At 53.4% G+C, this 26764-nt stretch overlaps 1 protein-coding gene across 15 annotated transcripts in view; it reads right to left on the reverse strand.

Annotated features, from left to right (window-relative positions):
• Positions 1-26764, reverse strand: part of FBN3 (fibrillin 3) — an 86470-nt gene that overhangs the window by 50105 nt on the left and 9601 nt on the right. For 14 of the 15 annotated variants that reach the window (XM_054539533.2, XM_054539530.2, XM_054539524.2 and 11 more), the window contains 22 exons: positions 24541-24693; positions 24271-24453; positions 22571-22714; positions 22375-22494; positions 22149-22274; positions 17784-17906; positions 16216-16491; positions 15897-15950; positions 14003-14128; positions 13791-13916; positions 11434-11553; positions 11189-11326; positions 11018-11068; positions 10613-10738; positions 8493-8717; positions 8174-8299; positions 5952-6080; positions 3577-3702; positions 2135-2260; positions 1839-1961; positions 1344-1469; positions 189-314 (listed from right to left, as the gene is read on the reverse strand). In XM_054539533.2, the coding sequence (XP_054395508.2) occupies positions 189-314; positions 1344-1469; positions 1839-1961; positions 2135-2260; positions 3577-3702; positions 5952-6080; positions 8174-8299; positions 8493-8717; positions 10613-10738; positions 11018-11068; positions 11189-11326; positions 11434-11553; positions 13791-13916; positions 14003-14128; positions 15897-15950; positions 16216-16491; positions 17784-17906; positions 22149-22274; positions 22375-22494; positions 22571-22714; positions 24271-24453; positions 24541-24693 (2973 nt within the window). The remainder of the gene's footprint in view (positions 1-188; positions 315-1343; positions 1470-1838; positions 1962-2134; positions 2261-3576; positions 3703-5951; positions 6081-8173; positions 8300-8492; positions 8718-10612; positions 10739-11017; positions 11069-11188; positions 11327-11433; positions 11554-13790; positions 13917-14002; positions 14129-15896; positions 15951-16215; positions 16492-17783; positions 17907-22148; positions 22275-22374; positions 22495-22570; positions 22715-24270; positions 24454-24540; positions 24694-26764) is intronic. The other variant, XM_054539527.2, reaches the window with a different exon arrangement.

Here is a 26764-nt window from a genome sequence, read left to right on the forward strand (position 1 = left end):
TTCAGGGGACCCCCGCCCCGGGGCACTGTATAGGACTCTGTTCTTGCTTTAACACAAGAAGCCATCCGTGGAAATCTATGAGAATGAATTCTGGCTGTGCTCTGCCCTGGGGGATGGAAACAGACCCTATGAGTCCCAAAATGGCCACGGGGAGTCCCCTCTGCCTGCACCGCTGACCGCCGGCTCACCAGAGCAGCCTGTGGCCCCCTTCCTGACCATGTAGCCCAGCTGACAGTGGCAGACAAAGGAACCCTTCGTGTTCTCGCAGTCCCCGTGGAGGCAGATGTGAGGGTTCAGGTCACACTCATCCACATCTGTTGGGGAAGAGAGCATGAGGTCTGAGGACTGGGTGCAGAGGTGAAGGGAGAGGAAGTAGGTGAGGGTGGGAGGGAGAGCACCAGCATTCCTGACTTTCCCGCCGCACAGATCCTCTCGGCTAGGACTCTCTTTTCTCCAGGGGCGGGGAGCTCCCTCTATGTCCACTACTGGGCAATTGGGAGTGTTTTGTGAGCGTTTCACAGTGCACATTCCAAGGAACACACCAGGAATGTGTTTCCAAAAGTATTTTATGGTCAAATATATTTAGAGAAGGCTGAGATCCACAAAGCTAACCAGGGTTTCCTCCTGCAGAACTTTTCAGAGCCTTTATGCCAATATGCACAGTGGATCTGCAACAGGGGCATGGAGCAGACTGCATTCCCTAAATGCATTTGTTCACAAGGCCCATCGCTGAAGTGCTTGCTCTCTGAGACTCCTATAAACTGCAACTCTCTAAGCTCTTTAAGCTTCACTCGGTTTCTTGGCCGGGAGTTACATTGTTACTTCCTGGAACTTCCACACTCTGGCCTCAGCTTTGTCCTGGTAGGGCACGCAGTACACATCTGCTCCCCAGGCCCCAGGACAACCTGTAGCCAGGTGAGGACAGCAATCGCCACCTTAGAGAACACAGTTCTGAGTCTCTTTCCTGCCTTGTCCACTGTCCTCTGCCAGAAACCCCTTTGTCTTCGGTGATATTAAAGCACAGCCCTTGAACAGGACACAATCCTCTGATAGATGTTGGGTATGTCGTATTAAACAAACGCCATTTAAAAGAGCAAGGTTCGGGGAATTCTCCTTCTGTTATATAAATGGGGTCTCATGGGCTTTGGAGAGCAGACTTGGGGTGCTAGGGACCCTTAAGTGGAAAAGCAAGTGCTGTTACAAAGCCTCATCTTCCTACCTGTGAATGGCAGGGGTGGGGCCTGGTGTTTGTCATGCCTATGTGCCACCTTGTGGAAGACCTGGTGTGTGAATTCTGACACTGCCTCCTCCACCTGCCCCACCCCGCCGTCCCGGCTCCTCACCAACACATGTCCTCATGTCTGGCGTGGCCATGAAGCCATCATAGCACAGGCAGCGGTGACCCCCTGGCATGTTGGTGCAGTGGCCTTGCTCACAAACGCGGGGGTTCTCTTCACACTCGTCCACGTCTGGGGGAGCAGGGTTGGGGACTGTGCTTAGCTTTGCCCTGATAGACCCCCCAGTACACATCTGCTCCCCAGGCCCCAGGATGAACTGCAGCCAGGTAAGGATAGCAATGGTCACTCGAGTCGTCTGGGGGCGCTCAAGCAGTTCTGAGGTTCTTTTCCACCTTATTCACCCTCCTCTGCAAAAACCCCAGGGGCTCTCCCACAGGGTGAGCAGCCTGCCTGGGGCCAGGACCACAGGCCAGGCAGGGGGTGCCCCGGGTCTGGCTGGCTTCACTATGCTGTGCTGGGCTTTGGGCCAGTGTAGGACCCGGCCAACACCTCCTCCTCACCCTTCACACCAGGCAGTGGGAAGAAGTTGTGCCCACCTACCTGCACATGCCCTTCCGTCAGGCATCAGCGAGTAGCCCTGCCCACAGCTGCACCGGTAGCTGCCCTCAGTGTTAATACAGCGCATGTCACACCCACCATTCTGGACCCGGCATTCGTTGATGTCTGCAGGATGCAGGGCAGACAGGGGCTGGGGCTAGGGGGAGGGGGTCCAGCATGGGGAGGGGGCTGGTTTGGGGGTGGGAGCAGAGTGGAGTTGAGGTGAGGACTGGAGGGGCTGCCACTATGGCTGGGGCTGTGGTTGGTGCCCAGGGGCCAGCAGGTGGGCACAGTCTCACCCACGCAGCCCTGGCGGTCAGGTGTGCCCTGGAAGCCGGCATGGCAGGAGCACTGGAAGGCACCGATGACATTGACACACTGGCCGTGGGGACACAGGCCATCCCTCAGGGAGCACTCGTCGATGTCTGTGGGGGAATGCAGGTGAAAGACAGGCCTGTGCCCCATCTGCCATCTGTGTGACCATGAGACACACTGGGGCACACACGCATGCTAAGGAGCTCACACTGCCGGCATTGGCACAGCCCCGCATGTGCCTGTCCATACACTCGCATTCACTCATTCACTCACATGCAAATACACTCACTCTCCTATAAACACAGACACCCATATACACACCCTATGTGCCCGCTCACACAGACTCACAAACACACCCTGGCACCCACTTACATGTGAACACACTCACCCTTGACAGACACACACAGGCACACTCAGATACACACTCACACTCAGGTGCACACTCCTAAATTCACAACACACCTTATATCCACTTGCACACAAATACACTCACCCATGTGTAAATACACATCCACACCCAGGGGCACACTCACACCCATGCACACACACAGACACACAAACACCCAATGCACACTCACACATACACACACATCCATGTGCACACTCAGACACACACATAAACACACCCTCAAACATACCTGTTCTTGTGCAAACACACATCCACACCCAGACACCCACATCCAGAGGTACACCCACACAGACCCACTCACAAACACATCCTTACACCCACTCACACAAACACACCTCTCTTTATAAACATGCATTTGCATCCAACCACACATCACATTCTCTTGCACACACACACAGACTTACGTACAAACACACCCACTCAGAAATTAGCCAGGCATGGTAGTACATGCCTGTAGTCCCACCTACTTGGGAGGCTGAGGTGGGAGGATCACCTGAGCCCAGGAGGTGGAGGCTGTAGTGAGCTGTGATTGTGCCACTGCACCCCAGCCTGGACAACAGACTGGGACCCTGTCTCAAACAAAACAAAATGAAACACACCTACGCACATGCAAACACACTTGCCCTTGGTAGATACATTCATAGCCAAATACACACTCAAACCCTCTTGTGTGTTCGCACAGATGCACACACAACACACCTACTCACATGCAAACACTCCCCCTTGTACAGACACACACAGTCACACAAATGCACAAACGTTTGCCCTTATACAGACACTCACACATGTGCGTGTTCATCTAGACACACAAACACACTCCGGCCATCTTGCATACAAACCCACTTACACACACAGATACACACTGACACACTTGCACGCTCACACACAGGTATGGCCTCAGAAAGACAGATACGCATGCCCACGCTCTCACTCATCAAGCCCACATTCACCAGACACCCACTCACTTTCACACACACAGGCTGACACTCACACTTGCACACCCAGATGCACACTCACCCTCACAGGCAGTGCCCTCGGCCGTCAGCTCATGCCCAGGGGGACACTGGCACTTGTAGCTCCCATCCGTGTTGGTGCAAGTGCCTCCCCGGCAGAGCAGCGGGTCCCTTGCACACTCGTCCACGTCTGAAGGTTTGTGTGGAAAGAGAGAGCAGGCGTGAAGGTGCTGATGTAGGGAGAGGGCATTGAGGCTCATGCTGGCTTCTCCCTGCCACCTCCCCAGACCCCTTCACCCCAGCGGGAGCCAGGAGAGACTGGAGGCTCCGGGTTGGGATGACCCAGGGGAGTGGGGTCTGCACCAGGAGCAGAGACCAGCCAGATGAGGGGGGAGGCTGAGATTCTCAGAAGAACAAAGGCCACGAAGCTGACACTCTTGGGGCCACTAGAAAAGGCGCTAAGAAGCCCTCCTCTACTCCCTGCAGGACACACCAGAAAGCTGAGGATTCAGCTCCCAGAAAGCTGAGTCCTGCTCCCCGCCAGGACTCAGGGCAGGGAGCAGACAGCCTCGCCATGGCCTCATCACTCTTCAGCCACAGAGGCATCCTTCCATCCCCCAGGCCCACCCCAGGGCCTTTGCACATGCTGTTCTCCAGTGTCTTCACCCTTTTCACCCCCACTCCATTCTTTCTTTCTTTCCTTTTGTTGTTGTTGTTGTTTTTGAGATGGAGTCTCACTCTGTTGCCCAAGCTGGAGTGCAGTAGCACTATCAGCAACTCACTGCAACCTCTGCCTCCTGGGTTCATGCAATTCTCCTGCCTCAGCCTCCCAAGTAGCTGGGATTACAGGCGTGCATCACCAAGCCCAGCTAATTTTTGTATTTTTAGTAGAGACAGCGTTTTACCATGTTGGCCAGGCTGGTCTCAAAATCCTGACCTCAAGTGATTCACCTGCCTCAGCCTCCCAAACTGCCAGGATTACAGGTGTGAGCCACCCAGCCCAGCCTTTTTTTTTTTTTTTTTTTTTTTTTTTTTGAGACAGATTTTCACACTGTTACCCAGGCCGGAGTGCAGTGACACGATCACAGCTCCCTGCAGCCTCCACCTACTGGGTTCAAACTATCCTCCCACCTCAGCCTCCTGAGTAGCTGGGACTACAGGCAGGCACCACCACGCCCGGCTAATTTTTTAATTTTGTATAGAGACGGGGCCACTCTATGTTGACCAAGCTGGTCTTGAACTCCTGGCCTCAAGCAATCCTGTCTCAGCCACCTCTCATCAGATCATGTGGCCCTTTTAAGGGCTTCTGACAGTGGCAATTTTGCATTCTTTTCTTTTCTTTTCCTTTCTTTTTTTTTTTTTTTAATTTGGAGACAGAGTCTCGCTCTGTTGCCCGGGCTGGAGTGCAGTGGCGTGATCTCGGCTACTGCAACCTCCACCTCCTGGGTTCAAGCAATTCTCCTGCCTCAGCTTCCTGAGTAGCTAGAACTACAGGCTCACGCCACCACACCCAGCTAATTTTTTGTATTTTAGTAGAGACGGGGTTTCACCGTGTTGCCCAGGCTGGTTTCGAACTCCTGAATTCAGGCAATCTGCCCACCTCAGCCTCTCGAAGTGCTGGGATTACAGGCATGAGCCACTGTGCCTGGCTTTCTCTTCTTCCTTCCTTCCTTCCTTCCTTTTATTGTTAGACAGGGTCTCACTCTGTCACCCAGGGTGGAGTGAAAAAGTGCGATCATGGTTCACCGCAGCCTCAACCTCCTGGGCTCAAAGGATCCTCCCTTCTCGGCCTCCCGAGTAGCACGCGCCACCATGCCTAGCTAATTTTTTAAAAATTTTGTAGTGACAGGGTCTTGTTATGTTGCCCAGGCTGGCCTCGAACTCCTGGACTCAAGCGATCCTACTGCCTCAGCCTCTCAAAGCGCTGGGATTACAGGCGAGGGCCACTGCACCCAGCCCAATTTTGCATTTCCTCATCGATTCATGTTATTCATGTCTGTCTTCCTGTTAGGCTGTGAGCTCCAAGGAAAGAGGGCTCCCTGGAGCTGGAGCTCCCTGCAGTGCCTCTAGCTCAGAGGATGCATGTGAAATGCTCATCAAATGAAAAACAAAGTCAATGATGGGGACGAGAAGCCTCGTAACCGGCAGTATTTCCCAGGCTTCTCTGAGGGGCCCTGTCCTCTACCCAAGCTACACACCCTCCCCGGGAGACCACACCCCAGTGTGCCGGCCACCCCCAGGTCTCGGCCCCCAGGTCTCTCTCCTAAGGATGAAGCCTCATGGAGCCCAGACTCATTGTAACCCAGCTAATTTGCAGCTCCTCCCTCCTCCTGCCCCCTCCATCCACGTCTGCACAGCAACAGCCGTCCCCACCCTCCCTCTCCTCAATGCCCTCCCTGCCCAGGGTGCCCACCACACCCCTGCCCGGCAGTCACCGACCCATGCAGTCCTTCATCAGCACGAAGCCGCTCTCGTAGCCGGGAAAACACTCGCACTCAAAGCTGCCCGGCGTGTTGACACAGGTGCCCTGGCCGCAGAGGTCAGGAGAGATGCGACACTCGTCGATATCTGTGGGGAGATGGGGGCAGAGGCTGGAGGCGCCATGTGGGCCACATCACAGGGCACAAGGCAGGGGGGTCCCTGTCCTTTGATGGAGGTGTGGGCTAGAGGAAGCCTGTCTGCAGACATAAGGAGGCACAGGCCAAGAGGGGACACATGATGCAGACATGATGGGGTGCTGTATGGGGTCATCAAATCTGTAGATATGACAGGCAGAACAGAAGCCCCCAAAAGGAGCCAAGGAAATGGAGGGACCCCGAACTAAACATGACAAGGGCAGGGAGTTTTCTCACAGCCTGGAGCTCTCCATTTTCTTTATTTTGGTGGTAGATTTGTTTGTTCATTTTATTTTATTTTATTTTTATTACTTATTTATTTATTTTTAGAGACAGAGTCTTGCTCTGTCACCCAGGCTGGAGTGCAGTGGTGCAATCTCGGCTCACTGCAACTTCTGCCTCCCAGGATCAAGCGATTCTCCTGCCTCTACCTCCCGAGTAGCTGGGATTACAGGCGTGCGCCACCATGCCCGGCTAATTTTGTATTTTTAGTAGAGACAGGTTTTCACCATGTTGGCCAGGCTGGTCACGAACTCCTGACCTAAAGCAATCCACCTGCCTTGGCCTCCCAAAGTGCTAGGATTACAGGCGTCAGCCACTGAGCCCGGCCTGTTTGTTTTTTTAGAGACAGAGTCTTGCTCTGTCACTCAGGCTGGAGTGCAGTGGTGTGATCACAGCTCACTGCAGCCTCAACCTTGCAGGGGCTCAAGGGATCCTTCTGCCTCAGCCTCTTGAGTAGCTGGGACTACAGTTAATGCAATAGTATTTTTTTTATTTTTTGCAGAGATGGAGGTCTCGCTGTGTTACCCGGGCTAGTCTCAAACCCTTGGGCTCAAGCAGTCCTCCTACCTTGGCCTCCAAAAGTGCTGGGATCACAGGCATGAGCCCCCATGCCGGCCCTGGAGGCCTCTAAAGGTCACCTTTGCCAGCCGCTTCTTTTATGTTTTATTTACTTATTTATTTATATTTGAGACACAGTCTCTTTCTGTCACCCAGGCTGGAGTGCAGTGGCACAATCTCAGCTCACTGCAACCTCCGCCTCCTGGGTTCAAGTGATTCTCCTGCCTCAGCCTCCCGAGTAGCTGGGATTACAGGTGCCTGCCACCAGGCCCAGCTAATTTTTGTACTTTTAGTAGAGACAGGGTATTGCCATGTTGGCCAGCCTGGTCTCGAACTCTTGACCTCAAGTGATCCATCTGCCTTGGCCTCCCAAAGTGCTGGGATTACAGGTATGATCCATCGTGCCTGGCCCAGCCCCCTTTTTCTTAGAGACGGAGTCTTGCTCTGTCGCCCAGGCTGGAGTGCAGTGGCACGATCTCGGCTCACTGCAAGCTCCGCCTCCCAGGTTCACGCCATTCTCCTGCCTCAGCCTCCCGAGTAGCTGGGACTCCAGGCGCCCACGACCACACCCGGCTAATTTTTGTATTTTTAGTAGAGACGGCGTTTCACCGTGTTAGCCAGGATGGTCTGGATCTCATGACCTTGTGATCTGCCCACCTCGGCCTCCCAAAGTGCTGGGATTACAGGCGTGAGCCACCGCGCCCGGCCCAGCCCCTTCTTTTATAGTCAGGGTCCCTGCAGCCCAGGGAGGGCAATCACCTGCCCTAGGTCACACAGCACAGAGGCGGACACAAGAAGTGCCCAAAGAACAGGTGCTCGCTGGGCGCTGTGGCTCATGCCTGTAATCCCAGCACTTTGGGAGGCCGAGGTGGGCGGATCACCTGAGGTCGGGAGTTCAAGTCCAGCCTGACCAACACGGAGAAACCCCATCACTACTGAAAAATACAAAATTAGCCAGGCATGGTGGCGCATGCCTGTAATCCCAGCTACTCAGGAAGCTGAGGCAGGAGAATCACTTGAATCTGGGAGGCGGAGGTTGCGGTGAGCCAAGATCGCGCCATTGCACTGCAGTCTGGGTAACAAGAGTGAAACTCCGTCTCAAAAAAAAAAAGAAGAAAAAGAACAGGTGTTGTCTCTATGTCTTATTCGAGGCCCCTATCCCTGCCAAGGATCACGCTGTCTCCAAGAGGCAGAGGTGGCACCTACCTGTGCAGTTCCGTTCCTGGGCATCCAGGGCGAAGCCCCCCGCACAGGTGCAGTGGAAGCTGCCCACTGTGTTTCTGCAGGTACCGTGCGTGCAGAGGCCAGGGAACACCTTGCATTCATTCACATCTGAAGTACAGGGGTATCAAACCACCCTGACGTCTCCAAGCTCGGGATCCATACACCAAGCCCTCCCTGGGTTCTTAGTGCCTGGCCTTGCCCACATCCCCTTTTCCCCAAACACACCTCCCATCTCCAGGCTTTTGCCTATGCCATGCCCCTCCCCATCCTTCCAGGGGCCTGACTCCTTCCCCAACCGCACCTTTATAGAACGGTCGGCCAGACAGGAAGTCCCGGCTGGCAAAGCCCAGCCCCCGCGGGCACAGGCTGGCGAACTCCAGAGACTCGGGATCCGGGCAGGCCTCGCACTCGGCTCCCCACGTGGCCCCGATAGAGCAGCAGCAGACGTCCATCCGGTACTTGCCAGGCAGGGTGACCCCACACTCATCCTCGTCCCATCGCAGGAAACATGGCTCCAATCTCACATCTGCACAGGGGAACAGTCACTGCATCCCCACCCTTGCCACACTGTGCACGCTGCAAGACAGGCGTGCCGCTCAGTCACTCCCATCGGAAACTTTCTCCCGGATGTAGCCAGGTCGAGGGCCAGAGTGAAAAGGGGTGACTTCCTCCAGACACTGCCTGGGAGGGTACTATGTGCACTTGTTCTGTAGCACTGTTCTAAGCCCCTCTTTCCATATTTTTTTTTAACGATTAATTCATTGGTTGATTGATTTTTTTTGAGACATAGTCTTGCTCTGTCACCCAGGCTGGAGTGCAGTGGCACAATCTCAGCTCACTGCAACCTCCACCTCCCAGGTTGAAGCGATTCTCCCGCCTCAGCTTCCGAGGAGCTGGGATTACAGGTGTGTGCCACCACACCCGGCTAACTTTTGTATTTTTTAGTAGAGACTCGGTTTCACCATGTTGGCCAGGCTGATCTCGAACTCAAGTGATCTGCCCACCTCGGCCTCCCAAAGTGCTGGGATTACAGGCGTGAGCTACCGTACTTGGCCAATTTTTTTTTTTTTTTTTTTTTTGACAGAGTCTCACTCCGTCCTCCAGGCTGTAGTGCAGTGGCACAATCTCAGCTCACTGCAACCTCCACCTCCCGGGATCAAGCGATTCTCCTGCCTCAGCCTCCCGAGTAGCTGGGATTACAGGCACCCGCCACCACGCTCACCTAATTTTTGTATTTTAGTAGAGATGGGTTTCACCATGTTTGCCAGGCTGGTCTCGAACTCCTGACCTCAAGCAATCCACCCGCCTCAGCCTCCCAAAGTGCTGGCATTACAGGCGTAAGCCACCATGCCCAGCCACTAAGGATTTTTAGGGCAGTGAAACTACCCTGTATGACACTACAATGGTGAACATATGTCATTATACATTCGTCCAAACCCATAGAATGTCCAATACACCAAGGGTAAACCCTAAGGTGCTCTACGGACTTAGAGATGACAGTGCTGTACCAGTGCAGTTTCATCCATCGTAACAAATGCACCTTCAACCCCAGTGCAAGAGGTTGATAGCTGGGGAGGCTGTACGTGTGTGGAGGTGGGGGCTATGTGTTCATATTTGCTGTGAACCTAATACTGTCCTCAAAGATAAATCCTGGCTGGAATTCCAGCACTCTGGGATGCTGAGGTAGGGGGATCCCTTGAGGCCAGGAGTTTGAGACCAGCCTAGGCAAGATAGTGAGACCCTGTCCCTACAAAAATATATATAGATATACCAATAAATAAATAAATTAGCTGGGTGTGGTGGTGCACACCTGCAGTCCCAGCTGCTCAGGAGATCAAGGTACAAAAATCAGTTGAACCCAGGAAGCGCAAGTTGTAGTAAGATGAGATTGCACCACTGCACTCCTGCCTGGGTGACAGAGTGAGACCCCGTCTCAAGAAAAAAGAAAAAAAAACCCACCCAAATGTCTTTCATGATGTGTTAGCCAGAGGCAGAGGATCCCAAAGGATGCCTGAAATCTCTCCTGTTCAGGCCGGGCGCAGTGGCTCACGCCTGTAATCCCAACACTTTGGGAGGCAGAGGCGGGCAGATCACCTGAGGTCATGAGTTCAAGACCATCCTAGCCAACATGGTGAAACCCCATCTCTACTAAAAATACAAAAATTAGCCAGGCATGGTGGTGCGTGCCTGTAATCCCAGCTACTCGGGAGGCTGAGGCAGGAGAATCGCTTGAACCCAGGAGGCGGAAGTTGCAGTGAGCCGAGATTGCATCACTGCACTCCAGCCTGGGCGACATAAGCGACACTCCATCTCAAAAATAAATAAATAAATAAAAAATCTCTCCTGTTCCTCGAGTCACTGTGGGTGGAGGGAACGAAGGAAGAATGTGTGGCCCCGTGTGCGGACCTCGCCTGGACTCACCCATGCACAGCCGGCCCAAGGCGTCCAGCATCAGGCCCTCTGGACACTCACAGCGGAAAGACCCGGCAGTGTTGACGCAACGCCCGTTGGAACAGACTCCCGGGAAGGACTCACACTCGTTAACATCTGGGTAAGGAGGAGGGAAAGCCGGAGGGTCCAGGGAGGGGAAGGGCGCTGGCTGGCCATTCCCCTGGGGTCTCAAGTTGTCCTTGAGGAGGAAGGAAGGGGATGGGGACACGGGAACTGGGGACTCTCAAGAAGGCCTGGGGACCAGGGAGGGAGAACATCTGTCCCCATCGCAAAAGACTCCAGGGTGGGGCCGGAGGTGGCACCCATGAAGGTGGTGCGCCTGGTTGTATGCGGGCTCTGGAGTAGGGGGTGAGCTGGACATGGGCAGGGAGTTACCATCGCAGGTGACACCCGTCATCTGGGCAAAGCCCCGGGCACAGGCAGGGTCTGCAATTGGGAGAACGAGAGTGAAGAGAGGAGTCATTCTCTCATGCCAGCCCCAGGGGGGACCCGCCCCGTTGAGGGGTTTTCCCATGGGCACCTGGGAGGCCCCGAGGAGGGTGTTACCGATCTCGCAACGTTCGCAGGGGCTCCCCCAGGCTGCCCCGAGGGTGGCGCAGCACTCGGACCGCAGGCTGGCTCCCTGAAGGTTCACCTCACAGCGGCTCTCCTGGATCTTCAGCCAGCAGGTGCCCTTGGTGCTGTCTGGGGAGAAAAGGCGGGTCACCTGTCTCACCTGCTGGCCCTACACCTGCACCCTGACCCATAGATGCCCAGCCTCTGGAATGCCGTCGGGCTCCAGGGCCACTCACCTAGACAGATGGTACCAGAGGGGTCCAGCCGGCTGCCAGGGGCACATTTGCAGGTGTAGGAGCCAGCCAGGTTCAGACAGACGCCGTTCACACACGGGCTGGACAGGCATTCGTCGACGTCTGTGGGGACAGCCCCCCACCAGGTCCTGAGCTGCAGGAGGAGGAGCCTTACCTGGCCAGGACCCCTCCTCCCCAAGGGGCTACTGCACCCGGTGGCACGGGGTGCACCCAGATGCACAAGTGTGCAGAGGGCACTGGAATCAAATGTGCGTGCAAGCACACGTGTGTGCTGAGCTGTGTGTGTACACGCTGTCAGAGACAGGAAATGCCAAACTGTTTTCTTTTTTTTCTTTCTTTTTTTTTTTTGAAACAGAGTCTCGCTCTGTCACCCAGGTTGGAGTGCACTGGCACCATCCCGGCTCACTGCAATCTCCGTCTCCCGGGTTCAAGCGATTCTCGTGCCTCAGCCTCCCAAGTAGCTGGGACTACAGGCATGTGCCACCATGCCTGGCTAATTTTTTTTGTATTTTTAGTAGAGACGGGATTTCACGATGTTGGCCAGGCTGGTCTCAAACTCCCAACCTCAGGTGGTCCGTCCACCTCGGCCTCCCAAAGTGCTGGAATTATAGGCGTGAGTCACTGCACCCAGCCAAAACTGTATTCTTACTCTCACCTTCAACACAACACAACACAACACAACACAACACAACACAACACAGAATACATCAGTGACCACATGTGGGTTTTTTTGTTTGTTTGTTTTTGCCAAGGTGCCCAATTTTCTGACACCAGCAGGGTGCCCTATAACTCAATTCTGACGCTCTCTGCCTGGAGTTAAAGTCTGATTCCACAGGTTGAGGGCTCAGTCCCACAAGACTGTCTTCCACACCAGATGCCAGTTGCAAATCGGGGCCTCCAGAATTTCTGCCTTCTCCTCGGGCTTGATCATCCGCTAGAGTGGCTCACAGGACTCAGGGAAATACTTAACTTACATTTACTAGTTTATTATAAAGGATATCACAGGCTGGGCGCCGTGGCTCACGCCTGTCATCCCACCACTTTGGGAGGCAGAGGCGGGTGGATCACTGAGGTCAGGAGTTGGAGACCAGCCTGGCCAACATGATGAAACCCCATCTCTATTAAAAATACAAATTAGTGGGGCGTGGTGGTGCACGCCTGTAGTCCCAGCTACTTGGGAGGCAGAGACAAGATAATCTCTTTAACGGCAGGAGAATTGCTTGAACCCAGGAGGTGGAGGTTGCAGTGAGCCGAGATCGCGCCATTACACTCCAGCCTGGGTGACAGAGCGAGACTCTGTCTCAAAAAGATAAAATAAAAAAATAAAGGATACTACAAATGATGAACAGCCAGATGGAAGAGATGCACAGTGCAGGGTATCTGGGAGGAGATGTGGAACTTCCGTGCCTGCTTTGGGCATGCCGCCCTGCCAGTACACAGATGTGTCCATCCACCTAGAAGCTCTCCAAACTCTGTAGTTTGAGTAGGACTTCTGGGATGTGTGTATAACTGTGTGCCCCTGAGTGTGTACAACCGTGTGTGACTGGGACTGCAAGTGTGGGAAGTGTGAGAATGAGTGTATGGGCCAGGTGTGGTGGCTCACGCCTATAATCCCAGCACTTTGGGAGGCTGAAGCAGGTGGATCACTTGAGGTCAGGAGTTCGAGACCAGCCTGGCGAAGATGGTGAAACCCTGTCTCTACTAAAAACACAAAAATCATCTGGGCGTGGTGATGGGCGCCTCTAATCCCAGCTACTCAGGAGGCTGAGGCAGGAGAATTGCTCGAACTAGGAGGCAGAGGTTGCAGTGAGCCGAGATCGTGCCACTGCACTCCAGCCTGGGTGATAGAGGAAGAGTCTGTCTCAAAAAAAAAAAAAAAAAAAGAATACGTGTGTATGTAAATGTGAGTATATGTGTGTCTTTGAGTGTGTGTATGTGAATGTAGGTACATATGCAAGTGTCTTTGAGCATGCGTGTCTGCGTACACATGCACACAGCATGTCTGAATGTATGCGTCTGTGTGTACACAGCATGTGCAGCGTGTCTAGGTGTATGTATGCATGACACATGCAACGTGCATGTCTGAGTGTGGCTGTGTACAGGATGTTTCTGAGCGTGTGCATGTGTGTCTTGTGTACACACCTCATGCAACATGTGAGTATTTGAGTGTGTGCATATATGTGTGTGTGCACACTACATATAGCATGCATGTGTATGTGAATAGAGGTAACATGTAAGCATCTTTGCGTGTGTGCGTGCCTGTGTGTGCACACGCCAAACGCCGAGTATGTTGGCGCATATGTGTGTGTGCAAACCCACGTGAGCCCGGGACCCAGTACCTTTGCAGATCTCCACGTCCTGCCAGAAGTGGAAGCCGGGGGGGCAGGAGCAGCTGTAGCTGCCAGGGCTATTCTGGCACCAGCCGTTGTCACACAGGAGGCTGTTGAGGGCACACTCATCTACGTCTGTGGGGTGGGGGTGGGAGAGAGGGGTGAGGGGTCTGCAGTGGGAGAGGCCGCCCACACATCCGCCTGCCAGGTGGCATGCTCACCTATGCAGTCCTTGCCTGAGGCACCTGCCTCATAACCCAGGTTGCAGATGCAGCGGTAGCTGCCCCGAAGGTTCTCACACACGCCATTGGCACAAACCTCAGGGTCCAGAGCACACTCGTTGATGTCTACGGCAGGAGGAGGGTGTGTCAGCAGCAGCAGAAGGAGGGTGTGTCTGTGGCAGGAGGAGGGTGTGTCCCGGCACACCAGGGGTCTCTAGAAGTCAGATTCTCCAAGGCCAGAGCTCCAGCCCAGACCTGGCCTCATTTTGCTCTAAACCAAGGTTTCTCAGCCTGGGCACTGCTGACATTTGGGGCCAGATCATTTTTTGCTGCAAGAGGCCATCCCGTGCATTTTAGGATGTCAAGTAGCTCCCGTGGCCTCCACCCATGAGTTGTCAGTAGCACCCACCACCCCAGTACTACTCCAGACATTGTCAAATGACCTCGGTGGGGCAGGGGCCAAATTATCTCCAGTTTGGAAATAGTGGAGCAGACATCCATACAGTGGCATTGTCATAAAAATAAAAGCACTTATAGGCCAGATACAGTGGCTGTCACCTGTAATCCCACCACTTTGGGAGGCTGAGGTGGGAGGATTGTTTGAGCCCAGGAGTTTGAGACCAGCCTGGGCAACATAGCGAGACCCCATCTCTATAAAAAGTAATTTTTTTTTTTTTTAAGATAGGGTCTCACCCTGTCGCACAGGCTGGAGTGCAGTGGTGTGATCTCAGCTCACTGCAACCTCCGCCTCCCTCGTTCAAATGATTCTCGTGACTCAGCCCCCCAAGTAGCCGGGATTACAGCCGCCTGCCACCGCGGCTGGCTAATTTTTCTATTTTTAGTAGAGATGGGTTTCACCATGTTGGCCAGGCTGGTGTGGAACTCCTGACCTCAAGTGATCCACCTCCCTCAGCCTCCCAAAGTGCTGGGATTACAGGCGTGAGCCACCGCATCTGGCCATGAAGTAAATGTTTTAAAAACTGGCTGGGCATGGCAGCTCATGTCTGTAATCACAGCACTTTGGGAGGCCGAGGTGGGTGGATCACTTGAGGCCAGAAGTTTGAGACCAGCCTGGGCAACAGGGCAAAACCCCATCTCTACTAAAAAAAAAAAATACAAAAATTAGCCGGGCGTGGAGACACACGCCTGTAATCCCAGCTATTTGGGAGGCTGAGGCAGGAGAATCACTTGAACCCAGGAGGCGGAGGTTGCAGTCAGCCAAGATCATGCCACTGCACTCCAGCCTGAGTAACAGAGCAAGACTCTGTCAAAAAAAAAAAGAAAGAAAGAAAGAAAAGAACGAAAAAGAAGAAAGAAAGAAAGAAAGAAAAGAGAAAGAAAGAAAGAAAGAGAGAAAGAAAGAAAGAAGAAAAACAAATTAGCAGGTCGTGGTGGGGAGTGCCTGTAGTCCCAGCTACGCAGGTGGTATCACTTGAGCCCAAGAGGTCGAGGTTGCGGTGAGCTGTGATTGCACCACATCACTCGAGCCTGGGCAATATAGTGAGATCGCATCTCTAAAAAAGGGTGGGGGGAATTTTGGACATAGACACACATACAGGGAGAACGCCGTGTGAAGATGGAGGCAGAGATGGGGTGACGCCTCTATGAGCCAAGAAATGCCAAAGATTGCTGGAGTCACCACCAGAAGCTGGAGAGGGGTCTGGGACAGATTCTCCCTCAAAGCCTCCAAGGGAACCAGCCCTGCCCGCACCTTGATCTCCGACCTCTGGCCTCCAGGAGTGTGAGAGAATCAACTTCTGTTGTTGAAGCCGTCTGGTCTGGGGCACTTTGTTACGGGAACCCTGAGCAAACTCCTACAGCCTCTGACCACGGCTCTCCCCACATCTGGTAGGGGCAGGCTGGCTGCTGTTTGGAGGCACTGGGCTCCACTTACCTCGACCATCTGTGGTAATGCCAAGCCCACTGCTGCACAGTGCCTGGAACTCAGCTGGGGATGGAGGGACAGAGTGAGATGGGTCAGGGAGCTTAGCCATGGCTCGGATTCAGCCACAGGCAGGGATTAGGCCCCCTGGTCTTGGGCAACAGTTTGGGACTAAGACGCAACTCCAACCCTGGGGAGGGAGCAACTCCCTTCAGCCTCTTTTTGGGAAGAGCCCCCACTCCATGGCAGCCATGACCCCCCACCAGAAGCGAGGACCGATGGAGGCACTCAGACCAAGGAGGCGATGGGGACCGGGCAGCCGGATGCTCACCGGAGTTTTTGGCAGGACAAAGCTGGCAGGGCTCCCCAAAACCGTGGTCCGGGTTGGCACAGCAGCACTCGGACTTGGTGACAGTGCCAGGGAAGGGGCGGGCACAGGAGCCCTTCTCGATGGCCCCATAGCAGGTGCTGCGCACGTGGGTGTCCATGCACATGCGGCCATCCGTGCCTACCACCAGCCCCCCCAGGCACTGGCAGAGGAAGGAGCCCTCGGTGTTGGTACAGTGGCCGTTCACACAGATGCCGGGCGTCTGGCACTCGTCAATGTCTTCAGAAGCAGTGGCAGCACGGGGATGGGTTCTAGCCTGCTCCCTTCCTCTCTCCCCTCCCCATCTCCCACTCTTTCCATCTTCCCAGCCATTCTATTTCCTTCCTTTCCAGTTTCTTGTCTTTCCAGTTTCCTGTTGTCTGTGTCTGTGTCCTCTCCTCCTCTTGTCTCCTTCCTCTTCTCCTCCCCCATTATTCCCCATCTTTCTATCTTTCTCTCCACCTTTAAACAAATTTTTTAAAGGCAGGGTCTGACTTCCAGACTGGAGTGCAGTGGCATGATCATAGCTCACTGCCGCCTCCAACTCCGGGGCTCAAGCAATCCTGCTGCCTCAGCCTCCCGAGTAGGAGGGACTACAGGGGTTCATCTCCATGTTCGGCTAATTTTTTAAAATTTTTTATAGAGATGGAGTCTCATCATGTTGTCCAGGCTGGTCTCAAACTCCTGAGCTCAAGTGATCCTTCTGCCTCAGCCTTCCAAAGTGCTGGGATTACAGGTGCATGTTACCATGCCCAGCTAATTTTTATTTTTAGGTAGAAATGGGGTCTGACTATGTTGCTCAGGCTGGTCTCGAACTCCTGTCCTCAAGGGATCCTCTAACCTCAGCTTCCCAAAGTGCTGGGATCACAGATGAACCTGGCCCTTCCCCACCTTATAACCCATCAATTTTTTTTTTTCTTTTGAGATGGAGTCTCACTCTTGTCACCCAGGCTGGAGTGCAATGGCGCAATCTCGGCTCACTGCAACCTCTACCTCCCAGGATCAAGTAATTCTCCTGCCTCAGCCTCCCAAGTAGCTGGGATTACAGGTACCCACCACCACACCTGGCTAATTTTTATATTTTTAGTAGAGATGGGGTTTCACCATGTTGGCCAGGCTGTTCTCGAACTCCTGACCTCAAATGATCCACCCACCTTGGTGTCCCAAAGTGCTGGGATTACAGGTGCCCACCACCACACCCGACTAATTTTTGTATTTTTAGTAGAGACGGGGTTTCACCATGTTGTCCAGGCTGGTCTTGAACTCCTGACCTCAAATGATCCATCTGCCTTGGCCTCCCAAGGTGCTGGGACTACAGGCGTGAGCCATGGCACCTGCCTCTTCTTTTCTTCCTTTTCTTTTTCTTTGCTTCTTCCCTTTTCCCTCCTCCTCCTCTTTCTCTCCCTGCCCCTTCTCTTCTCCTTCTCTCATGCCTGTCCCATCCCTGTCTGGTCCCTCTCCTCTTCCTCCCTGTCCCTGTGCTTCCCCATCTCCCTTCTCCCCTCCGCTGGCCAGTCTGGTTCCAGGCTTACCCATGCAGTAGTGGCCGCCAGGCGCCAGCAGGAAGCCGGGTTTGCAGAGGCAGGAGAAGCTGCCATCCTCGTTGAGACACACGCCATTGACGCACATGGTGCTGGTGGCACACTCGTTGTGGTCTGGGGACAACAGGAGAGGCTGGGTCCAGGCAGGGACCACACTGGGACTCTCTCTCTCCCTCCTCCAGGCTCCAGGACTGACCGCCCGTCCCCCACGAGATCCCTCCCTGGGGTGTGGGAGGAAACAAGCTGTAGTTGTCTGTGACTGTGTGTGCTTGTATATTAGTCTGTCCGCTGGGACGTGAGTTCCCCAGGGCATGACCCCTGTCTTGCTCAGGCTGCATACGGTAGGTGCTGCATAAATATTTGCTCAAAGCTGAATAAAGGTGGTGGTTTTTGCACAACATTGGAAATTTATTAAATATCAGTGAATTGTTCATTTTAAAATGTTTAAATATTTTTTAAAAGACAACAATTTTTTTTTTTTTGAGACAGAGTCTCGCTCTGTCACCCAGGCTGGAGCACAGTGGTGTGATCTCAGCTCCCTGCAACCTCCACCTCCCAGGTTCAAGCAATTCTCCTGCTTCAGCCTCCTGAGTAGCTGGGATTACAGGTATGTACCACCATGCCTGGCTAAATTGTTTTTGTATTTTTAGTACAGACGGGGTTTCATCATGTTGGCCAGGCTAGTCTTGAACTCCTGACCTCGTGATACGCCCACCTCGGCCTCCCAAAGTGCTGGGATTACAGGTGTGAGCCACCGCGCCCAACCTCTTGTTCACTTTTAAATGATTAAATTTAGGTTGTGTGAATCTTACTTCAATTTCATAAAAAGGAAACGGAAATAAAGTTAGTAAGACCATGGTCTAATTTAATGGAAGGTGGCAGGGGCAGAAATGAGTTGTTTTCCAAAATGTCAGTTTTAAACAATAAAGGACTGAACATACATTAAAAAAAAAAAAAAATGTGGCCGGGCACGGTGGTTCACGCCTGTAATCCCAGCACTTTGGGAGGCCGAGATGGTCAGATCACGAGGTCAGGAGATTGAGACCATCCTGGCTAACACAGTGAAACCCCGTCTCTACTAAAAATACAAAAAAAAAGAAAAAAAATATTAGCCGGGCGTGGTGGCGGGCGCCTGTGGTCCCAGTTACTCGGGAGGCTGAGGCAGGAGAATGACGTGAACCCAGGAGGTGGAGGTTGCAGTGAGCCAGGATCATGCCGCTGCACTCCAGCCTGGGGGACGGAGTGAGACTCTGTCTCAAAATAAATAAATAAATAAATAAATAAATAAATAAATAAATAAATAAAAGAACTGCATGAAATGCCACCACAAAATATGCACATGAGCATTCACAGAAGCATTATGCCTAACAGCAAAAAGTGAAAACAAACCAGTGTCCTACTGATGAATGGATCAACACACTGTGGTCTATTCATGTAATGGAACATTATTTGGCCATGGAAAAGAATGAAGAAGCCAGGTATGCTGACTCATGTCTGTAGTCCCAGCTACTCAAGTGGCTGAGGCAGGGGGATTGCTTGAGCCCCCCAGGACCCGTACCTGGGGTACGGGAAGCAAACAAGCTGTGGTTGTCTATGGCTGTGTTTGCTTGTATATTAGTCTGTCTGCTGGGATATAAGTTAAAGTCCAGCCTAGGCAACATAGTGAGAGCCAATCACAAAAAAATAAATATATGACTGGGCGCGATGGCTCACGCTTGTAATCCCAGCACTTTGGGAGGCCGAGGCGGGCGGATCACCTGGGGTCAGGCGTTCGAGACCAGCCTGGCCAACATGGTGAAACCCCGTCTCTACTAAAAATACAAACGTTAGCTGGGCACAGTGGCACACACCTGTAATCTCAGCTACTCAGGAGGCTGAGGCAGGAGAATCTCTTGAACCCAGGCAGCGGAGGTTGCAGTGAGCCGAGATGGCACCACTGCACTCCAGCCTGGGAGATAGAGAGGGACTCAAAATGAATAAATAAATAAATATATAAATAAATAAATATATATATATATATATTTTTTTTTTTTTTGAAACAAGGTCTAGCTCTGTCAGCCAGGCTAGAGTGCAGTGATGCCATCACAGCTCACTACAGCCCTGAACTCCTGGGCTCAAGTGATCCTCCTGCCTCGACCTCCTGAGTAGCTGGGACTACAGGCACCTGCCACCATTCCAGGCTAATTTTTGGGTTTTCTGTAGAGACAGGGTCTTGCTATGTTGCTCAGGCTGATCTTGCAATCCTCCTGCCTCAAGCGATCCTCCTGCCTTCCAAAGTACTAGGATTACAGTTGTGAGCCACTAAGCTTGGCATAAAAAAAAAAAATTTTTTTTTTTTGAGACTGAGTCTCTCTCTTTCACCCACACTGGAGTGCAGTGGTGTGATCTTGGCTCATTGCAGCCTCCATCTCCTGGGTTCAAGCAATTCTCCTGCTTCAGCCTCCTGAATAGCTGGGATTACAGGCATGCGCCACCACACTCGGCTAATTTTTGTATTTTTAGTAGTGACAGGGTTTCACCATGTTGGCCAGGCTGGTCTCGAACACTTGAACTCAAGTGATCCTCCCACCTCAGCCTCCCAAAGTGTTGGGATTACAAGCATGAGCCACTGTGCCTGGCATAAAAATTTATTTAATTAAAAAAAAAATGAGGCCGGGCATGGTGGCTCACGCCTATAATCCCAGCACTTTGGGAGGCCGAGGCGGGCAGATCATGAGGTGAGGAGATCGAGACCATCCTGGCCAACATGGTGAAACCCCCGTCTCTACTAAAATACAAAAAATTAGCTGGGCCTAATGGTGGGGGCCTGTAGTCCCAGCTACTCAGGAGGCTGAGGCAGGGGAATCGCTTGAACTGGGGAGGCGGGGGTTGCAGTGAGCTGAGATCGCACCACTGCACTCCAGCCTGGCGATACAGCGAGACTCCATCTAAAAAAAAAAAAAAAATGAAGCACCAATACATGCTGCAATATGGATGAATCTTGAAAACATCATATTCAGCAAAAGAAGCCAGTCACAAAAAGCCATGATTCCCTTTTGTCCAGAACTGGCAGCTTCATTGAGTCAGAAAACCAATTCGCCTAGTGCCCAGGGCTGCGGGTGAAGACAGAGAATTATAGAATGACTATTAATGAATACCAGATTTGTTTTTGAGGTGATAAAGATATTTTCCAGTTGGGTTGTAGTGATGCTTGTCCACCTCTGTGCATATACTAAAAACCGTTGACTAGTACACTTCAAATGGCTAATTTTATGGTATATGAATTATATATCAATAAATGCCAAAAAATGTCTTTTTAAATGAAGGAATGCAGAAAGGACAAGATCCTTCCACCCGAGGGGAGACTTGAAGGTAGACCTCCTGAGATAAGGTGATGGAGTCAAGAGGTCCCATTGGACCAATGGGACTTGGCTCCCACAAGCCATAACTCACCATACCTCAGGTGGGGGCACTCTCCAAGGTCCTGATCTCATCTCTCCTCTCTCTCTCTCTCTCTCTCTCTCTCTCTCTCTGTCTCTCTCTGTCTCTCTCTCTCTCTCTCTGTCTGTCTGTCTCACATCAGCCAGGCTCTTCCAAGCCATCCTAGGATGGGGAGGGACCCTGCTTCAGGCCAGGGTCAGGTGGTTGCCAGTGTGGTCTTGCCCAAAAAAATCTTTCTTTTTCTTTCTTTTTTTTTTGACAGTTTCGCTCTTGTTCCACAGGCTGGAGTGCAGTGGTGCGATCTCAGCTCACTGCAACTTCTGCCTCCCGGGTTCAAGTGATTCTTCTGCCTCAGCCTCCTGAGTAGCTGGGATTACAGGTGTCTGCCACCACGCCCAGCTAATATTTTTGTATTTAGTAGAGACGGGGTTTCACCATGTTGGTCAGGCTGGTCTCGAAATCCTGACCTCAGGTGATCCACCCACCTCGGCCTCCCAAAGTGCTGGGATTACAGGCATGATCCACTACACTCGGACTTCTTTTTCTTTAGGAGATGGAGTCTCACTCTATCAGCCAGGCTGGAGTGCAGGGGCACGATCACAGCTCACTGCAGCCTCAACCTTTTCAGCTCAAGAGATTCTCCTCCCTCAGCCTTGCAAAGTGCTGGGATTACAGGCATGAGCCACCAAGGCTGGCCCCAAAAGGTCCTTTTATTGTGATTCACGGAATAAATTCAGGAAGGAGGACACGAAGGGGAGAGTCAGGGCGGTCAGGGGATAAGAAGGGTCTAAGGTGGGCTGCTGGGTTCAGAGGTGAGCAGAGGAGACATCATAGGGAGGGAGGTGGGTTTTGGGGCAGAGTGAAGATTTGAGGTGGCTGTAAAAGGCAGCTAGTGGGGCCCGGAAGCCCCTGCCCACCCAACCACCCCCAACTCACCCACACAGTTCTTGCCATCAGGGCTGAGCTCGAAGCCTGCATTGCAGACACACCGGAAGCTGCCCTCTGTGTTGACACAGCGGCCCAGGTGACAAAGGCCACCACTGACAATGCACTCGTCCACATCTGCGGGGAAGGCAGGTGGGCAGTCAAGAGGTGCCCCCCACCCTCCAAGCCTGGGCCAGACCCCCCAACATCACCCCCAATCTCGGACGGACAGCCGTACCCACGCATGCCTGCCTGGTGGGCGTGGCCTGGAAGCCCGGGTAGCACCGGCAGTGGTAGGTGCCGGGGATGTTGATGCAGTCACCATGGTGGCAGGGGCTGCTGGTGCATTCGTCTACATCTGAGGGGAGAGGACCCTGAGCCCTAGCACCAGCAGGGCAGTGAGAACCCCCCCCTTCCACCTGGCCGCAGCTCACCGATGCACTCGCCACGCACGTCCTGGGTGTAGCCCACGTTACACTCGCAGCGGTAGCTGGAAGGCGTGGGCAGGCAGCGGCCATTCAGACACAGGTTGGTGAAGTGTCGGCAGATGTCAATGGTCTGGTTCAGGGTAGCAGTGCCTATGGGTGGGGCCGGCAGAGGCATCTGAGCAGTGGCTGGCCCCTGCCCCAGTCTGGAGCCTGGGCTTCACCTCTCTAGGCCCAGATACCCCCTCTAAGGCTGGGACCCTGCCCTGGCTCAGATCCTGCCCTCTTTCCTGCGGAGAGTCCCGCCTTAGATTCAGAACTCCACCCTGGGACCTAGATCCCTCCAACCTGGGCCTGGATCTCTCCAGCCTGGGCCTGGATCCCTCCAACCTGGGGCCTGGATCCCTCCAACTTGGGTCTGGATCCCTCCAACCTGGGGTCTAGATACCTCCAACCTGGGGCCTGGATCACTCCAACCTGGGGCCTGGATCCCTCCAACCTGAAGCCTAGATCCCTCCAAACTGGTGCCTCGATCCCTTCAACCTGGGACCTGGATCCCTCCAACCTGGGGCCTAGATCTCTCCAACCTGGTGCCTAGATCTCTCCAACCTGGAACCTAGATTCCTCCAACCTGGGGTCTAGATCTCTCCAACCTGGGGCCTAGATCTCTCCAACCTGGGGCTTAGATCCCACCAACCTGAAGCCTAGATCCCTCCAACCTGGGACCTGGATCCCTACAACCCGGGCTCTAGATCCCTCCAACCCGGGCCCTTAGATCCCTCCAACCTGGGGCCTTAGATCCCTCCAACCTGGGGTCTAGATCCCTCCAACCTGGAGTCTAGATCCCTCCAACCTAAAGCCTAGATCCCTCCAACCTGGAGCCTAGATCCCTCCAACCTGGGGCCTTAGATCCCTCCAACCTGGGGCCTTAGATCCCTCCACCCTGGAGCCTAGATCCCTCCAACCTGGAGCCTAGATCCCTCCAACCTGGGGCCTAGAACCCTCCAAAATGGAGCCTTAGATCCCTTCAATCTGGAGCCTAGATCCCTCTAACCTGGTCCCAGTGATGCCTGGACTCCCACTCTGGGCCCAAATCCTCATTATGGGGCAAGAACCCACCCCAGGCCTAAATCCTACATGACAGACCCCTATACCAGGCCCAAACTCCCCACCCAAAGCTCAAACCCTGACGTATTTATTTATTTATTTATTTTTAGAGACAGGGTCTCACTCTGTCACCCAGGTTGGAGGGCAGTGACACAATCACAGCTCACTGCAGCTTCCAACTCCTGGGCTCCAGCAATCCTCCTGTCTCATCCTCCTGAGCGGCAGGGACTACTGGTGCACATCATCACAGCTAGCTAATTTTCAATTTGCTGTAGAGACAGGGTCTTGCTATGTCACCCAGGCTGGTCTCGAACTCCTGGCCTCAAGCCATCCTTCCACCTCCGCTCCCAAAGTACTGGGATTACAGGCATGAGTCGCTGTGTCCAGCCCAAACCCTAACTCTGAGGACCAGATTCTCCAGTTACCTCCAACCCCATCCACTACTAGCACTGTCATCCCTACTAGCCAGGCCAGGAGTTCCCCCTCCAAAGCTCTAACACTCTCTCTGAGGCCTGGACACCCTCCCCTATTCGGAGCTGTCTTCCCAGATCCAGGACCATCCTTCAAGTCTTGGAACCTTCCTCCCAAGCCCCAGGCCTCACCAATGTTAGAGTTGCCAGGGCCCAGGCTGGGGATCCCACGCGTATCAGAGCCATGGGGGTTGAGTCGGGCCGGCCCAAGAGGGGGACCCATGCCATTGGATCCGAAGCCCAGGAGTCCAGGGAAGAGGCCAGGGTGGCCGGGTAGCAGCGGCAGCCCCTGGGCGCACAGTTGCTGGAATTCATCTGCAAAGAAGCAGGGTTGAGGCCAGGCCCTTGGCCCTCCCCTGTCCCCTCCTCCCCGCAGCCCTGCAGGCTGCAGCTCTTACTCACTGGAGCCCCGAGGAGGACACAGCTCAGGGGCTGGGCCAGCTGCCCAGCACCTGCCCCTGTCGCAGCAGCACTGCCTGCGAGTGTAGTGGCCAGCGAGGTCTCCGGCACAGCGGCCCCCGAAAAGCACTGAGAAGCAGGTGCCGGCCCGGTGGTCTGCAAAAGATCAGAGGGTGAGCCCATGAGCACGGGATATCAGTGACCAGACCTGGATCCAAATTCCAGCTGTAGCAGCACTGCCTGTAGGACGGGTCTATTTGCCACTCTGTGCTTCAGTTTCCCCTCCATAAAATGGGGATGCTTGGAGCATCCACCTCACCCGGGAGAAGTATTACCTGGATGAAAAGTCTGACATAGTCCAGATGCAGTAGCTCACACCTGTAATCCCAACAATTTGGGAGGCCGGGGCGGGAGGATCACTTGAAGTCAAGAGTGCAAGACCAGCCTGACCAATATGGCGAAACCTCATGTCTACTAAAAATACAAAAATTAGCCAAGTATGGTGGCAGCCACTTGTAATCACAGCTACTTGGGAGGCTGAGGCAGGCGAATCACGAATTGCTTGAACCCAGGAGACAGAGGTTGCAGTGAGCTGAGATTATGCCACTGCACTCCGGCCTGGTCAACAGAGCGAGACTCTGTCTCAAAAAAAATAAAGGGCTGTGCGCAGTGGCTCAAGCCTGTAATCTCAGCACTTTGGGAGGCTGAGGCGGGTGGATCACAAGGTCAGGGTTCAAGAACAGCCTGGCCAACATGACGAAGCCCTGCCTCTACTAAAAATAGAAAAATTAGCCAGGTGCAGTGGCGTGCACCTGTAATCTCAGTTACTTGGGAGGCTGAGGCAGGAGAATCACTTCAACCCGGGAGTCAGAGGTTGTAGTGAGCCAAGATTGTGCCACTGCACTCCAGCCTGGGCCACAGACCAAGATTCCGCCTCAAAAATAAATAAATAAATAAATAAATAGAAAAGTTTGACACGTGGCCAATGCTTGCTCAGTGCCATCTCTTGTTACCAAGATTCCAAGTTATCACACAGAGGTAGTGAGCTCCCCGTCGCTGCAGGCATCCAACCACACTGAGGAAGACCCATTGGCGGGGAAAGACTGCCCCATTGGGATACCAGGCAGGGACACCAAGATCTGCAGCTGTGTGTCTTTGCTTGCTGGCTTCAGGCATTACGCAGAAGCCTACGAGACTGTGAATTTCAGAGAGGGGCCCCAAGGAGTCGAGGGGTAGATTGACAGCTACAGACCCCGGGGAGACTGAGGCGGACAGGCTCCCCAGGTATGAGAACCACCAACACTCTTCCACTTCCCACTGCGCCCTCAAGGTCAATGGCTTTATGCAGCGATTGGATTTCTCAGGCTCTGGCTTAAAGAGCATATTTTTAGGCTTAAAAATGCACAAAGCTTGGCTGGTGGCCCACAGTTTAAAAACCTCCTCCCAGCAGCTGGGAGGGCCACTGAGAGCCACCCCTGACCTGCCCCAAGCTGGGAAAACATGCAAATGTTTCCACCTCCCTGGTCCCCACCCCGTGCACCTGGGGGCCCCCCAGGTACGTGCGTGGGAGTCAGGGTTTTTCGTTCTCAGCCTTATCATAGCCCCTCGAAGGGGACTGGGCCTGCCCAGACGACGAGAGATCAACAGACTCCTCCAAAGTCACACAGCTGCAAAAGCAAGACGAGGACGGGAAACTCGATTTCCCAATCTCAGGGGACCCAACAGGCAACAGTCCCTCAAGCAAGAGAGACAGAATATAAGAATTTTAACACAAATGCTCAGCCACGGTGGCTCATGCCTGTAATCCCAGCACTTTGGGAGGCTGAGGGGGATGGATCACCTGAGGTCAAGAGTTTGAGACCAGCCTGGCCAACACAGTGAAACCCTGTCTCTACTAAAAATGCAAAAATTAGCCGGGCATGGTGATGGGTGCCTGTAATCCCAGCTACTGGGGAGGCTGAGGCAGGAGAATCACTTGAACCCTGGAGGCGGAGGTTGCAGTGAGCCGAGATCGTGCCATTGCACTCCAGCCTGGGGGACAGAGTAAGACTGTGTTAAAAGAATTTTAACAAAAATGATCCTGTCATTGCTGTAAGTACACACTGTGAGCTAAGTGGTCACAGCCTCAACATTACCTGGTGTCCATGAATGTGTATTAAGTATCCTCTAGGTACCAACCCTCTGCAAATTACTCCCCAAATGATATCTTACTCAATCTTCATTGAGC

The sequence above is a fragment of the Pongo abelii genome, chromosome 20, assembly GCF_028885655.2.
Source record: "Pongo abelii isolate AG06213 chromosome 20, NHGRI_mPonAbe1-v2.0_pri, whole genome shotgun sequence".
NCBI classification, from domain to species: domain Eukaryota; kingdom Metazoa; phylum Chordata; class Mammalia; order Primates; family Hominidae; genus Pongo; species Pongo abelii.